Source organism: Corylus avellana, chromosome ca3, assembly GCF_901000735.1.
Source record: "Corylus avellana chromosome ca3, CavTom2PMs-1.0".
Taxonomy (NCBI): Eukaryota; Viridiplantae; Streptophyta; class Magnoliopsida; order Fagales; family Betulaceae; genus Corylus; species Corylus avellana.
In genome coordinates, this window is record NC_081543.1 from 2,712,373 (window position 1) to 2,729,149 (window position 16,777).

The 16,777-nt window shown below is 37.2% G+C and overlaps 3 protein-coding genes across 3 annotated transcripts; 1 reads left to right on the forward strand and 2 right to left on the reverse strand.

Annotated features, from left to right (window-relative positions):
* Window positions 1–27: 27 nt before the first annotated feature.
* On the forward strand, window positions 28–6,133 carry LOC132173525 (ABC transporter A family member 2-like). Its single transcript, XM_059585039.1, has 16 exons — window positions 28–408; window positions 967–1,198; window positions 1,328–1,497; window positions 1,596–1,781; window positions 1,916–2,011; window positions 2,091–2,291; window positions 2,461–2,620; window positions 2,713–2,939; window positions 3,468–3,585; window positions 3,692–3,768; window positions 3,907–3,996; window positions 4,127–4,270; window positions 4,355–4,636; window positions 4,719–4,799; window positions 4,946–5,125; window positions 5,240–6,133. The coding sequence occupies exons 1-16, from the start codon at window positions 40–42 to the stop codon at window positions 5,501–5,503; spliced, it is 2,877 nt and encodes a 958-aa protein (XP_059441022.1). The 5' UTR covers window positions 28–39; the 3' UTR covers window positions 5,504–6,133.
* On the reverse strand, window positions 5,802–12,232 carry LOC132173523 (protein IQ-DOMAIN 31). The gene is made up of 8 exons (XM_059585038.1): window positions 12,107–12,232; window positions 11,946–11,985; window positions 11,162–11,292; window positions 10,414–10,710; window positions 9,402–9,605; window positions 8,499–8,579; window positions 6,684–7,785; window positions 5,802–6,238 (listed from the first exon to the last, which is right to left on the reverse strand). The coding sequence occupies exons 3-8, from the start codon at window positions 11,243–11,245 to the stop codon at window positions 6,207–6,209; spliced, it is 1,800 nt and encodes a 599-aa protein (XP_059441021.1). The 5' UTR covers window positions 11,246–11,292; window positions 11,946–11,985; window positions 12,107–12,232; the 3' UTR covers window positions 5,802–6,206.
* Window positions 12,233–16,322: 4,090 nt separating this feature from the next.
* LOC132173522 (metalloendoproteinase 2-MMP-like) lies at window positions 16,323–16,777 on the reverse strand. Its single transcript, XM_059585037.1, has 2 exons — window positions 16,645–16,777; window positions 16,323–16,597 (listed from the first exon to the last, which is right to left on the reverse strand). The coding sequence occupies exons 1-2, from the start codon at window positions 16,775–16,777 to the stop codon at window positions 16,323–16,325; spliced, it is 408 nt and encodes a 135-aa protein (XP_059441020.1).

The window sequence follows — 16,777 nt, forward strand, 5'->3', positions numbered from 1 at the left end:
CGAACTTCCCCTCCAAAAAAAAAAAAAACGCGTAAAAGCATGAACTTACGGCGCGGTTTTCCGCTGCTATGGCAGCAATACGCCGCGCTTCTAAAGAAGAACCTCCTGCTGTCGTGGCGGAACAAGACGGCGACGTTCATGCAGCTCTTCTCGTCCTTATTCTTCATCTTCCTCCTCTTTTCCATCCAGAAGGCCATCGAGTCTCGCTACGCCGCGTCCACGACCTACAAGAGCGTGACGGACCCTAAGACACTGCTCATGCCGCCGATCCCGCCCTGCGAGGACAAAATCTACACCAAGGTCCCCTGCTTCGACTTCCTGTGGAGCGGGAATGCCAGCGCCGCGGTTCGGAGGATTGTGACCAACATCATGACCAATAACCCTGGCAGGCAGATTCCGAAGAGAAAGGTTGGTGGTTCTGTTTGGTTGCTGAGAAAAGGAAATGGAAGTGAAAATAGTTGAGAATTGCGTCTTTCAGAGCTTTGGTGTTAAAGATAAAAAGTGGAGTTTATTGAGATTTAATCGTCGTTTGGATGCAGAGAAACCGGGAGAAAAGAGAATTTCGAGTGTTTTGGTTGTGAAAGTTTTGGAGTTTTTTTTTTTTTTTTTTCTGGCTTTGAATTCATTGGAAAAATAAAATTTTATATTGACTGAGCCAGTTGATCGGTAGGAAAAGAAGGAACAGATCGGTAGTATATAAAATTTGTAATTGATTCAGTTTTTTATCTTTGTTTGGTTACCGAGAACCCGGTGGAAAGGAAGGAGCGAATGAAAGTTGAAAATTGTTCAGTCCTATCCATTTTGCTGTGGTTCGTGTGGAAATTTTAATTCTCGTTTGAAATTTTATCGATACAGAATCTTGGGTTTGGCTAGTTGAGGAGGTGGACGAAAGAGGAAAGAGTTTAGGACTATTCAGAATGGGGAATTATGGTGTACCCATTTTCACCGTGCCCATTGTTTATGCAGGTTCAATCATTTAGAACACCAAGTGAAGTGGATTCATGGCTTCTTAGTAATCCGATGAGGTGCCCTGGATCTTTGCATTTTGTAGAAAGAAATGCTACTGTAATTAGCTACGGCATACAGACTAATTCAACTCTGGTTGCACAGCGAGGGAATTATGAAGATCCCACATTTAAATTTCAAATACCACTTCAAATTGCCGCAGAGCGTGAGATTGCGAGATATCTTATTGGAGGTATTAAATTCTAGTTCTTGTTTTCTGTCGTCTTATTTGGAATTTTCTAGTCACATGATTCTATATGTGATCTCCATTTCTGCATTTGACTAAATGTACCAATAGTTTGATGACTTTGTGCATGTTCAGACCCAAGCTTTAGCTGGGTTGTGGGGTTCAAGGAATTCGCACACCCTGCAATGGAAAATCCCTCTGCAGTGGCTACAATAGGACCAAGCTTTTTCCTTGCAATTGCCATGTTTGGATTTGTGCTTCAAATCAGTTCTTTGATCGCAGAGAAAGAGCTTAAACTTCGCCAGGTATTGACCTTCCGCAATCTAAAGTTAAAAATAGGATTGACATTGCCGTCCCTTTGCAGAATTGCTCCATTTTTCATTTTTGGTTTTTATTCCCACAGGCAATGAATATGATGGGTCTTTATGATTCTGCGTACTGGCTCTCATGGCTCACATGGGAGGGATTTCTTACGCTTCTCTCCTCACTTTTCTTAGTTCTCTTCGGCATGATGTTTCAGTTTGATTTTTTCTTGCACAACAGTTTTGCGGTTGTGTTCCTTGTGTTCTTTCTTTTCCAACTCAATATGGTAAGAGTATATCCTGGAAGTCATATAGGTCATTGTATTACTTTATGTTTATTCATGGTGATTTTGGGTTCTTAATTAAGCCAGCCCATTTTAAATAGTCACCCTTGATCTGTCTTTTTAACTTTTGATGCTAGATTGGTTTTGCCTTCATGTTGTCACCCTTCATTAGCAAGTCATCTTCATCCACAACAGTGGGTTTCTCCATATTTATTGTTGGCTTTATGACGCAGGCAAGATTCCCTTGCTAAATCTCTATGATAGGAGTTATCAGTTCAATTGTACTAATATGTTTCTATTTTGTCCTTGCAGCTTGTTACATTGTTTGGATTTCCCTACACTCAAGCCATCTCTCGTAACTTAAGAGCTATCTGGTCGTTGTTCCCACCTAATCTTCTTGCTCAAGCTCTAAGTATGCTTTCTGGTGCAACTTCAAACCCTCAAGATGTTGGGGTGAGCTGGAATGGGAGGGCCAAGTGCGCACCAAATAATATGATGTGTGTGATAACAATTGTATGTGAAGACTTCGAGCTCAAAACTCAATATTGACAATACATTGATCACATTCCTTCCTATATCTCTCCCTTTTGTATTCCTTTTTTTTTTCTTTTTTTCTCTTTACTTTACTCTAAGCTGAATCACTTCCATTTTAGTTATTTTGTGTTTGTTGTATTCTTGACAGAATGATATTTACAAATGGCTCGTTGCTACGTTTTTTCTGTGGTTCGTATTGGCTATCTACTTCGACAATATAATCCCAAATGCATCTGGTGTGAGAAAATCAGTGTTTTACTTCCTAAACCCTTGGTATTGGATTGGGAAAGGAGGAAGCAAAATGAAAGGTAATTCTGCTTGATCTTCAGTCTGTGCTCATGAGTTCTCCCCATTGCCTGGAATTATGATCGACTGATACTTTTCCCCCCTCTCATCATAGAGGGTGGCATTTGTAGTTGCATAGGTTCTGTCCCACAGCAGGATCATATTACTCCAGATGATGGAGATGTCCTTGAAGAGGAAAACATAGTAAAACATCAAACACAGGAAGGCGTGGTTGATCCAAATGTTGCTGTTCAGATACGTGGTCTTGCAAAGACATATCCTGGGAATCGGCAGTGTGGTTGCTGTAAATGCAAGAAGACTCCACCTTACCATGCCCTTAGGGTAAGGACCTCTTTCCAACTTTAGTTTTGGCCAAGTTGAGGGAATCAAAGTATCATATCTACCTGATCATGTAGTTGCTAAAAGTTGGTGGATGGTTTTATGAAATTGACCTAATCAGATATCTTATCAGTTCAATGCACATCCTTCTGTTTTTCCACCATTAACTCTTTCATTCTTAGTTTATATATCAGTGGGAGCTGGCAGAGCCGGGTAGACTACATACCTAGATTATGAGTATCAATCAATATGGTTGATTGTTGGCCTATAGGGTTGTCGTGGAGAATCTATAGTGGTGGATCCTGCTATCTATCACTCTGGTAGTTATACATTCTGTGTCTTGATGATCATTTATTCTCACCCAGATTTATGTTCTTTTTTGTAACACTATCGTCAAGGTTTTTTTTTTTCTTCCCAGTTTCTTGATTGCCATCAAGCATCATTAGGCATAACATGTTCATAATGATGCTGCCCACGGTAGTATTTATGTTTTGATGGATTTAACTCTGCTTATTTGCAACTTACCTTCAGGGCTTATGGGCGAACTTTGCAAAAGATCAGTTATTTTGTCTTCTTGGACCTAACGGAGCTGGAAAAACTACGGCAATTAATTGTTTGACTGGCATTACACCAGTGACGGGTGGAGATGGTGATTCTCTCTCTGTCTCTCTCTCTCTTTCTCTCTCTCTCTCTCAGCTTATCCTGTTGAAATGAAGTCAAGTATGATGTAACATCCAAATCTGTGTTGTTGACAGCATTAATTTATGGAAATTCAATCCAAAGCTCAATTGGCATGTCAAACATTCGAAGAATTATAGGAGTTTGTCCCCAGGTAAACCCTACGTGTGTCTGTGTGTCATTTCACGAATGTGGATTGCCACATGTTTTCCGTTATATATAACATAGTTTTCACTAGCATGACTCAATAAAGAATTTGTGTGCTAATCTTGAATTTTTCATCTGTCAATAGTTTGATATCCTTTGGGATGCATTGTCTGGTCAAGAGCACCTCCACCTCTTTGCTAGTATCAAAGGCCTACCCCCTGCTTCTATCAAATCGGTATGTAATATGCAAGCAAAATCGTGTATCACCAGTTTTTGAAGATTCAAAACATATTCTATGATCCCAGACGGAGTATCCTATTGCATTTACTTGTGATGATGTTCATTTTCATTCTTCTCAAATACAGGTTGCTCAGAATTCATTGGCAGAGGTGAGACTCACCGAGGCAGCCAATGTGAGAGCTGGGAGTTACAGTGGAGGAATGAAACGTCGCCTCAGTGTTGCCATAGCCCTTATTGGCGATCCAAAGTTGGTCATTTTGGATGAGCCGGTACGCAGATGGGAATATTGTCACTCATATATTTATTTACTTGGTCTATTTATGAGAAGTTTCATTTTCCCCCTTGATCGACAGACAACAGGCATGGATCCAATAACAAGGAGACATGTATGGGACATAATAAATGATGCAAAGAAAGGTCGTGCTATTGTGCTAACAACACATTCAATGGAAGAAGCCGATATTTTGAGTGATCGCATAGGAATCATGGCCAAGGGTAGGCTTCGCTGCATTGGAACCTCAATCAGGTTGAAGTCACGGTTTGGCACTGGTTTCATTGCTAATGTTAGCTTCCTTGGAAGTAATAATGGTCAAACTACAATTCATCATGAGGCTGTGAAGCAGTTTTTTAAAGATGTATGTGAAACAAGTAAATTGATTAAAGTTTTTCATGAACATAAAATAAGATTGGTTTCTGACTAGGGGAATGTTTTGACAGCGATTGGATATAGTACCAAAAGAGGAGAACAAAGCCTTCTTGACTTTCGTGATTCCTCATGATAGAGAGAAGCTTTTGACGGTGAGGGTTTTCTATTAGAAGGATGTAAAGATTTTGAAATAATTGTACTAGATCAATTTTTGGTTTACTTATGTTTTTTTTCTTTATTTTGTTTTGTTTTTTCAACACTTGCCTTCTCTTTCTTGGGTACTCCTAATCCTGAGCAGAAATTTTTTGAGGAGCTCCAAGATAGAGAAAATGAATTTGGCATATCAGACATCCAATTGGGTCTTACAACACTGGAAGAAGTTTTCTTGAATATTGCAAGGCAGGTAGAGCTAGAGAGTGCGGCAGCTGAAGGGAGGTTGGCAACTTTGACTTTAACATCTTCTGGAGCCTCAGTTTCAGTAAGCGGAATTTGCTTTTTCATTTATTTTTTGAATAACAAGTACATGAGAGGAAAAGCTATAGTCATTTTTGTGCACTCCCCAATCTTATCTCCTCTTACAATAACTGCGCAGATACCTTTGGGAGCCAGGTTTGTAGGAATTCCAGGAACAGAATCTGAAGAGAATCCCAAAGGGATTATGGTAGAAGTGTACTGGGAGCAAGATGATTCTGGAGCCCTCTGCATTTCTGGTCACTCCGCTGAAATTCCAATCCCCCCCAATGTTCAACCAATGCCTTCAACAACTTCTCAAAGAAATTTCTTCTTCAGCCGGTCGGGACTTGTTCATGGAGTTGTAATTGATCCAAATGAAATTAACATCGCTGAAAATCATTGACACATTTACTTTCAAGTTGTATACATGTGTTATTCTGCATTTCGTATGTTTATGAGCACCACATCCTAGTAACATTTTTAGCCCGTTGTGTACATGCATACCAGAACATCGAAAAACTTTACATGATTATGCCATATTCTACAATGATTTATATATCATTACATTGTTTTGTAATTTTTTTTTTCTTAAGACTATAGGACCCTTAGCATTTTTGTGTGTAGTTTACAAAATGTCTGAAGTGGAAACTTTGTCCTGGTCAGAATATTAAGAGACCAGAGCCAACCAATGACACATTGGCCACAGAGAATGGCAGGGATTAGAACTTATTAACAGGACATCATCACCACACATCCAGGTACATGTTAATAGAACATTACAAAACATGGTCTAATGTGGATTAAGATCACATCATATCCATCCACTATGTAATAAACTATGAACAGCCTGAAAGCATTACCAAAACCAACCACAGTTCAGACTTGAAGTATGACATGATAAATTTTCGAACCTATGATGTACATAAAACTCACAAACACCCCAAATGCAGGAAAAATCAGTGAAGGCGCTTGGCCCAACACATCCCTCCAACTACAGTCCACATTACAGTTTTCAGAGCACTTACAACACACACGTCAATCAAAAACTCCAAATCAATTTTTGCAACCTTGTGTTAAACTCCTGAAGATCCCATTTCGCACACAAATTACCTTTTCCACTCTGCTTGGGTTACCTTTGCTGCAAAATCAAACAACACCAAGTGTATCATAAGTAGATAGGGCAAAAAGGGATTTCTTATATATTTATTTCCAGAAAACTGACAGCAAGTTTTCTTTTGTTAACTTTCTTGGCATAATGAGAAACGCACCTTTTCTTATTAGGAAATCAATGGTTTAATAAGAAAAATACTAAAAAGCTTCAGCTGAGGTTCCTTTGAAATGATAACCATACTGGTTTGGCATGCACAGCAAGATATAAACAAACCAAATAACCCTGAACTGAAGGTTCAGAGATATACCCTATTTTCACTTACTACTGAAAAGCACCTTAACTGGAATTCTTAAGAGAAGTTCTTTTTTGAAAAAAACAAAAAAAAAACAAAAAACTGTATGCGCAAAACATTTTCAAACCACTCAGAGATCATAAGAATCATAAACTCTATTGAGAAGCAAGCATATCATACCATTCCCATCTCTTGAAGACAAGAGAGATCTATCACTTTTATTCCCCCCTTTGCCACCTGCTTGCACCAGTCTCTGTGTCCTTGGTGATTGTGAACTGATTTTACCATTAGTCAAAGATGGCAGAGAATGTCGTCGTGTGCCGTTATTTTTCTCAACAACATCTTGTCCAAACCTTGGGGAGCCCTGAGCTCTGAGCTTTGCCTTTGCAGATTCAGTTGCCGCCATATAGCTAGGCACTGTTGGACTGCTCTGCAACCCATTCTCTGTGCGTTCTTGTTTTGCTGCAATAGAAGCTTTCCGGCCAGATTTCGGGTTCTCGTTGCTTGTCAAATCTTCCTTTTGGCTCAACTCTCCATTTGTTACAGAAATGCTCTCATCTTTAACACCACTCTCTATTAAAATATTTGACTCTGTCGCAGCTTCGTCAGCAGGAATTTTTCTATCTTTACCACTGCACTCTGTTAAAGGCTTTGATTCCACTGTAGCTTGATCACCATGTGGTAAATCAGGCACCTCTTTCATTGCCAATGGTTCAGGAGGTGTTTCTACATCAGGCAATTTATATGTAGTCAAGGTTGCCTCTTTTTTCATTTTCTCACCAGAATTATTCATTCCTCGTTCTAAAACATCAGGAGTCGAATTGGTTAATGATATTTCCATACTCTGCTTTGGTTTCTCAGTTTCAACCTCTAGCTGCACAGAGCTCTCTACTACAGGGTTATGTACCTTTCTTAAATTTCGTTTGATCTTTTCAAGCTCAATTTTTGGATTTTCCTGTGCTTGATCTACAGAATGGTTTGGAACTTTCTTCAGGTTACGTTTAGGTTTCTCAGGTTCAGAGGTTGCTAGCACTGATGCACCATCAGCATTTGCAGCAGGGAGCCTCCAGGTGCTACGCTTTGGCCTGCCTATTTGCGCTTCTACAGTTTGGCCATTACCATGCTTTCTATGAGATTTTGAGTCTGGCATTTTCTTTGGTTGTGGAATAGGTCTCCAAAAGCAGGATGATGACCAGATTTCCAACCAGTTTGAGACTGAATTTGGTTCCCCAGATTCATAATGAAGGCGCAGAGGCATTACAGTTGGTGATGGAGCAAGGAGCTGGAGTAATGAACCCAGCAGTCAGATTTCCAATTCATGAACAAAATAGAGGGGACAATAAACAGTAATCTTTCAATTCCAAAATTTACGTTTGCCGAACAAAATTATAAAGTCAAACTGCCAGGACTGCCCTACAATGACATACCACAATTCCAAGATTATATATACTTGGAAACTTTATACGCTTCTGTGGTTGATTTTAAAAGGAAAAAAGGATCTAAAATTTTATGTAATGCTGCCATCGTACCCATATAAGCATAGACATAGTTACAAGCTATCACAAACTTCCACAGATCTTCCAAGGTGAAGAAGTTCAACATATAATCAAAGAGAAAAACTTTACAGCCTCAGCTTGATGTTTTGGGTTCCTACCAATCATTTCCTTATAAAAAACAAGAGAGATTTGAACCCATAAAACAAAATAAATAATTAAAAAGTAATTAGGCACAGGTATAGTGAGTTATCTTCAGATCTTGATGTGAATCCCTCAAGAAACTATATGCAATGTATTGAAGTAAGCAGCCCTATCATTTAACATTAAGATTCACTAAATTCTGAGGCCTGCTTTATTTTTTAAGCTTAAAAGCCACTGCTGATACAGTAAATAGATAAAAGCATGATAGCCAACACATTTCGTTCTCTTATCATCATGTTAAATTATTCTCATTGCAGCTATATACATTGCTGATTAAAAGGAAATAGGACAACCGTACCTTACGAACAAAAGCATTTGCGGACAACTTTGCAATTTGTATATACATATAAACTCCAACAGGAATTACGGGCCTGTTCTCCTGATAGATTAAAGATGTGGAAGGAAAATAATTAATGGTAGAATTAAAGGCATAATTAAAAGCAGCTAGCTTAACCATGTTTATAAAAACCTAAAGCCTTCCTGGGTGCCTTTGAGACTGTTATTATATTTCCCATATACACCACTGACGAATGATAAAAGTGTGAAACAAGCATAATGATGCATTTCATTGAAATATATTATGTTGAATCTCCAAGTTTCGTACTCAAGGAAGAGAACATATATCAATGTATATAAGTTACGTCTAAAGTTTATAGTCGTGCCAAACCAGATGTTGAAGAACAGAAGTGTGCATCCTCTCACACTTGTGAAAGAGGATATGCTCATACTCATTTATCATCCTCGATTGCATCTGTTATGTACTGTTAAAGAAGAGTGAATATGGATCCAACCCAGGAGATTGACATCGTTGAGCATAGACTTCTAAATGATGTTAAACCACCTAACTTTTTACAGCATTAGCCGTGGTGCACAAATGTGTACGTGAATATGAGAGAGAGAATGAGGGTGCAAACATTTAATTTCTTTTTATTTAAAGTAATATATTACCATGATAACCTCAAACAATTAGTGGTTTTATTAAAGCAATCCATAGAAAGATTTGGCGCTGGTATCAAGTCATAGATGCACAGATATTTTTGGATAATAAATATCCTAGCTGAAACAATGTCCCCCATGATATAACTAAGGAAAGGCATCTATAATTAGTGATTGACTACTTTTTTTCTTTCCCTTTTTATAAGTAATCGAAATATCATAAAAATTGTGATCGACTACTAGCAGAGATCTTGAAAAAAATTACCAGAGGCTTCACTGGACTGCATTTTTTATGCACTTCAAGTCCAAGATCAGAATGTCTGACCCTTCTTCCACGAACAATTGCCTGAAACTTTATGATTCCCAGCATACAGCACAAAGTAGCAACAGCTTGCCTCCTAACCAAGTGCCCACGAATAAGTGCCTGCAACCTTATTATGCCTTTGAGAGCCCGAAACGCACGGCGAGCCTTGAATCATAATATGCTTAATTAGTGCAGGCATGATGACAACTATAACAAAAACATATATAATGTGGATTGGATCTGAAATAAATTGACAACTTTCATAAGCTCAAAACTACTTATATTATCAACCAGTTCACTGAGATGTACCTGAACCAGATAAATGGAAAAGGTGACCAAACACCAGTACTAAAATCCATAATTTTTAGAAAACATGACTATAATATATATATATATATATATATATAGAGAGAGAGAGAGAGAGAGAGAGAGAGAGAGAGAGAGCACTTTTGGCAGTAAGGAGCACAAAGTAGCTTCTCTTGGCCAGAAGATCCATTAGGGAATTTCAGCAACTCAGTGATGCCAACTCCAGCATGGAATTAAATATGAGATGCATGCAGGCAGTTAAACCTCTCTAACAAATACTTATTCCATCAAGGCTAAAAATCTAAAGGGGCAGTAGTAGTTGGGGGTAAACCAGGAAAGACTACTGCAAGTTCAAAACGAGCGAAAACGAAAAAAATATTGCCGGCACTAATATGCTTCCAGAATAAAGAAAAAAGCAACTAATGGACAATGAATTAAAGGCAACCCTTGAAAAACACTGGAACCCTAATAACACAGGCAGAAACAAACATAATGATGACTAGCTGGATTTTCTTGCAGGTCCAGGTGTTTGAAACCTTGACCTGATGCAGACCTCTATCCAACCAAAGCCCTCAACGAAGGATGTTCCAAGGAATACAAAATAAGTTCAATGGCTTTACTTAGATTCAATTGTCAACCATGACAGTCCTCAACAAGAAATAATTACCAAATAACCCCTAAAAGCAGCCTGTGCCTTTGTCGCAGCTTGCTCCTTCCTAATTTTCTCGGGATCGTATGTTGCATCTTGGGGTGTGGATCCTGGTGCATCATTCTCTTGATTCCCTGGCAAACTTTTTCCTTCATATTGTGATGTATTTGCAGCTTCCTTGTTCTCTGATTCTAACTTCCCTTCATCTCTACCAATTGTATAGGGGGTCGGATGTGAAGCCACAGGAGTATCCAAAGCCACATTTCCTTCCGATGTCTTGGCAGGAACCAAGACCTCTTTCTCACTGGTAATTTTCTACATCAGAATGATCAATAAGAAAATTAGGGCTTGGAAGTTTATTACAATGCCTGTTTCAACATCATAACCTATCCAAGAACTTGAATGGCTGGAGAACAAGGCATTATATGCATAAGTAGGTGAAAGACCAATAAAAAATTAACTAAAAGTATCATGCTTTAGTTTTTTAGAGCCAAAATTTAGAAGTAACTTAATGTGAAGCTGAAGTTCCATAAAGCCAATCTTACTAGTTACTCTCTGTCTAGAAAAATACCATACCAACAGGATATATATTTGGATGATGCCATCTAGTTTTGGAGTTAAAGTTCAAAGAGAGTGGACAAAAAGAATACTGCACAGGAAGTGTGACGTATCTTTTGACTAAGGGTCTGCAGTTGTATAGATGACCTATACATAATATAGTAAACCATATAACAGGACATGATCTGTGCAGTAATCAGCTTATTACCTCTCTTCCCTTTGAAATATTAGATTTGGAAGTCTTCTTCCCAAACAGTACGGTTTTGATCCATTTTGCTGGTGATTTTCCCATTGCAGGATGGACAGGACCAGTAATCACGAGAACCTGGATCCAACTCTCTGCATTTTTTTCATGTGAGAACAGCTTATACAGACAAAAACGACACCACGTAATCCATTTAAATATAATGCCATGCAAAACGACCGAACCAAATATGACTGCAGCATTCATTTACTTGTGTGCAATTTTCGAATAAATGCCACTAGTTATTAGATAAAGCTGATAGCTGATTCCTACATTTTCTGAAAAAAAACAACCAAACAAAGCATCAAGCAAACACTTCCAACAGATCCAAATTAAATAATTCAAAGTACATAGATCTCCTCAGCTAACCAACCAACAAATTAAGCATCACAGGGAAACCCAGTTAAGTCAGAATGATAAACTAAGATCCATGTAAGATAACAATCAGTCAAATAGCAGTTACCTTAAAATCACAGACCACTAATAGAAATCTTTTTTGTTTCTATTTTTGCTAAGTAGCTAAATATACTAGAAAAACATTATACGAACATAGTAACAAACCTAACTCGTAAGAGTCTTACAAATCTAGAAACTGAAACACTAATAAGACATTGCAAGAAACCCTAGAATCCAAAAGATCTGCTCGGAGCAAATACCTATTAGCTACCTCAGAAACGAAAACTAAACCATGAATCAGAGTACAAAAGTAAAACACGCGAGGTTGAACAAGACCAGATCTGAAACTTACCCGATAAATGCGCTGCTTGTAGACCCCAAATCTACCATTCCTAGGAACCAAAATGAATCAAACCACAGCACAACGCAAAAAACATGGTTCAGGCTTCTGAAACAACACAGTCGGAGAATATATACAAAAATATGAGAGAGAGAGAGAGAGAGTGAAAGCACCATTGAGTAAGACTGAGAGAGCTTGCAAACCAAGGAAATGTGCTCCCAAGCTCCATTCATTTTCTCCTTTTGCTTTGCTTTCTTTTCTCTCACTCAGTGAGTCACTGCACTCTCTCAGAGCCAAAATGAAAATATACCTAAAATCGAAAAACACAAGATATTATATGCAGCAATAATATGGTGCGGACGCGATCATGTTATAAAGTGTGAAGAGAATCCTAGACCGTTGACATGGAGTTACGTTATGAAATCTTAGCATTTCAAAAGCGGATCTGAGAGAACGAAACAATCGGACGGTTGAGAGTGAGAGCTTGTGGTGTGAGTGAGTGCGAAAATGAGTTGTCGGATTAAAGGAGTCCCAAGTGCAGTTTACTTCGGAACCAAGTGTCTTTATCCTAAAGCATAAACGAAATTACCTACATACCCTCGTACCAGAAACTTTTACACTGACGCGCGAGTACGGGCGTGCAGAAACTGAGCCGTACGACCTGGCGCGAAGGGGCGCGGAGTTTTAGACTGTAGGCGCGTGAGATGAAATAGGATGTGGGGCAGTGAATATGGGAGTTGGGTAGCTGCATGGGAGCCACGCTGACTATTGCCGTGGCCAAACAGTGGTTAGGGATGTGATGGACTTGTGTCTAACCGTCACGGAGTTGAAATAAACGTTATGGTTGAATCTGCTAGTCATCGAGTCATCATTTAACGATGAGGGAGAGAGAGGAATTAAATTTTGACGGTTGATTTTTAAAAAATAAAAATAAAAGGGGTAAATTCAAGTTATACTCCTTTTACAACACTCCCTGATGTTTAAAGTCTCTCACTTTGATGTGATAAACTTTGATTACCTTCTATTTAGAGAAGAATATAATTGTCCATATTAATGGGATGTATTATTTGTAAAGTTTAAATTTTATATTTAGGAAAACTCCAACAGAATAGCTAAAGGGGTGGTAATATAATTAAGCAATAAACATTACAATGATTTATTTCGGAATAATGAGGATTGTAGGGTTAGAAAGTTGGAGTTTGTGGATAATATGAACTATTTCGTTTTCCATGTTGTTTAGTAGCAGATATCATGATTTAATCAATTTAATTAACACAGTATATATAACCTAAAAATTAAGCTTGATCCTTATTAAAATTAACCATAACTATTGCTATTTCTCATGAAATCTAAATTTGTTCTTCTTTTAAATATTCGGGGGATCAAAGCATCAGTCATTGCCCATTGTGGTCTGGACAACCAGAGAAACACAACCCATACACCTTTAGATAGATATGGTATTGTGAGGAATCAATAAAAAAATAAAAAAAAAAATAAAAAAAAAAAACAGAATAGAATAGTAGAAGAAAGAAGAATGAAATGGTATGATAAAAGAGCAACAACAATGTTTGGAACTTCTACTTCAATTTTAGAAAGAAAAAAAAAAAAAAAAGTAAAGGCATAATTGTATTTTTCACATAAATAACATTGGTATAATGGATCTTTGATTTATTTTATGTCGGATCTAATAGAAAATTCTAACTTGGGAGGATAAGTGAAAATGTTAGATAATTTAAGAGCTCTTAAAGTTTGAAAAGACAATACAATTTAAATATAAGTTTGAGGAGGATAAAGTAGTTTCCGGCAATTTTATATGAGCAAGTTTTAGTTTTGAATAAATATATGGTTCGTATTTAATTGCTAAAGCCGTGAGGATATATATATATATACATATATATGGGGTGTGAACTGAATAAAAAAGAGAAGCACCATGTTGTCTAAAAATAAACAATATTGTAAATACATGAAACCGTCTCTCAGCCATCTTCCTCTCAAAACATTCCCCTTCTGCCCTCCCCCTCTCCATGTTGTCTAAAAATAAACAATATTGTAAATGCATGAAGCTGTCTCTCGGCTCTCCTCCTCTCAAAACATTCCCCTTCTACTACTCCATGCTTCTACGCTCCCCCTCTCCCTTCTTCTTCTTCTTCTTTCATTTTATTTATTTATTTATTTTATTTTTTATGTTTGTAAGTGTTCTCCGACCAGATCAGTAACTTCGGCCTCTCTATTATGTATCCGTCTATCAGGGCCGGCTCAGGCCCTAGGCGAGTTAGGCCCTCGCCTAGGGCCCCCAATTTAATAAGGCCCATAAAAAAAATTTTGAGTTAAAAATAAATTTGAAAAAAAAAAAAAATTATTTTGGACAAAAAAAAAAAATTGAAGGCCCAAATTTTTTTTAATAGGGCCTAAAATTTTTTTTTATCAAAATTTAAGGCCTCAATTTAATAAGCCCACTATAAATTTTTAAAATAATTCAAAAAATAAATTAAAAAATGACAAAGCATTAAAGCCTTACATCATTACATGCCAATTCCCTAGAGCTCTACACACTTAACGCTACAGTACACGTTTGACGCTACAGTACACACCTACATCATGCAGTCAACCTCTTAGCCTCTTTCTATAAATTTTTTGTTTTTGATGAGATAATATATTCGTTAGAAATAAAATATTACCTTTTATTTTCTATTTATTATTTAGCCATCTAGGGAAAGCCAAGAGCTAAAAATATAAACTGTTGTCAGCCTAGTAAGCCTATCATGGGCATTTTAAATATCAGAGTCTCTATATTTGCTACTTTACCTCTCCTCTTTGCTTACTCTTTTATGAGTTTTTCTTGTCTGCCTATCTCATCATTTTCTCTTCCTCTCCGACTCCGAGTGACTGAGTCTCTTGTCTTATCTCCAAGAACTGTTTCATAATTCCTTTGCCGAATCGGGTTTTATTGTTTTATTTTTGTCATTTATTTTATTATAGTCATAATTTTTTTTTGATAAATCGTGTTTGTTTAATTTGTTAGTATTTTTAATTAAACATGTCTATTAGAAAATATGCATCTGAATATGAAAAACTTAAAAAAGAAGAAGAGAAAAGTAGACAAATTGATTGAATCTCAAAGAGGAGCTCTAAATAAATTTGTTATTAGCAATAAACAAAATATTGAGGATAATTTAGGTTAAAAACTCATAAATGAACAAGAAACTCATAAAAAAGAATTAGAAGATAATGAAAATGTTATATATATTTGTTACTTAAAAAAAAAAAAATTGTTACTTAAAAATAAAATAAAATTTAGGCCTAATTTCTAAGTTTTGCCTAAGGCCCCAAAATACGTTGAGCCGGCCCTGCCGTCTATCTTCCTCCGTGTTATGTCGTTCATCTTCTCTTCGGGCGCTGCTACTGCTTGCTGGTTGTTTGTTTGTGTTTTTTTTTAATAATAGGTTTATTATCTCTAGATCTGCCATCATGAGTGAGGATGAATAATTAGGTGCGATGAGTTATTTCTCACGGCCTGGATAATTATGTGTAAGCGCTGTGAGGGGCTATCTCTCACGGCCGGTTTAAATAATTTTTGTTAGAAAATTTGGCTACCCATGTCTTAGATCTAGTTTGTTCGGAGTAGATTTGTTCTGCAATTGTATTTGTACATGGGTTAGCGGAAGATTGAAGTCATAGATAACACCTGATTGTAAGAAATTTTGTTTGTATTTATGACTTTGTAACCTTATAACATGTGGCTATAATTTTTGCAGAGCTTCATGCTTTGTGCAATTGTGTTGTAAGAGCTTTATGCTCGTGGTTTTTAATCAATGAAGTCCTCATATTTCTGCTCTCTCTCACTCTCTATCTATCTATCTATGAATGTGGAGTTCAAATCATTTGGGAAAGGAATTTTGGGAAAAAATGTTGGGATGCCTAGCAGCCCTCTACATCATATTATAACATAATGACGTGATTAAATCCCACCAATTGCAGCTTATAAAACATAGTAATGCTATATATTATACTATGAGTTCATCACTATTTTATTATGTTAATATAACATTGTCAATTTACCATCATATTAGTCCTTGTTAAAAAAAAAAAAAATCAATAATAAATTAACAATGCTATATTATATAATTAATGAGATAATGATGTGACTAATTGCAAAGTTGACATACATTGAAGTTTTGGCTCGTACATGCATTATTGTGATAAGTTGAAATTAAGGATACCACTGAAATAGAAAAGAAAAGAAAAGAAAAAAACAAAACATAAAAAAAAATAAATAAATAAATAAATAAAAAAAAAAAAAAGGTTCATTACGTATGACACATGACATCAAGATGTAGGCTTGAAAAGCTTAGGTTAATTACCATCCATTTCAAATTTAGACAATGTCGGTCAACTAAAGATTGTCCTCAAGAATCGGCCCCACTGATTATACATAACAGCTAGGGCGGCAATGTCAAGGCGGTGCAGTTTTCTTTTTCCCACTCCGTAATGAGAGTCCGGGGACATGACGGCGTCTTTTACAGATAGATGTCGAAGTCCAAGAACGTGCCCTATTTCGTGCAACGCCACAGACACCAAGTCAAACTGATCTTTGGTTGGGTCAATGCTCCAGTTCTCATCGGCGTGAAAATTTTTCTCTCCGAACGGTGGCGGCAAAGCATAAGCTATACAGTGTTTAAATGGCGTCCCTTTACGATGTCAGGCTTGGCACCAGCTGGTGGATTCTGAATGAACGTAAATCCTGAGTTTCTTTGCCACTCCGAGAAAGCTTGCTGCATTGCAGCTCTCATTTCTTCCAACATATCTGGGGAGTGGGGAAGAAGTAACACTGGAATCAAAGCCAT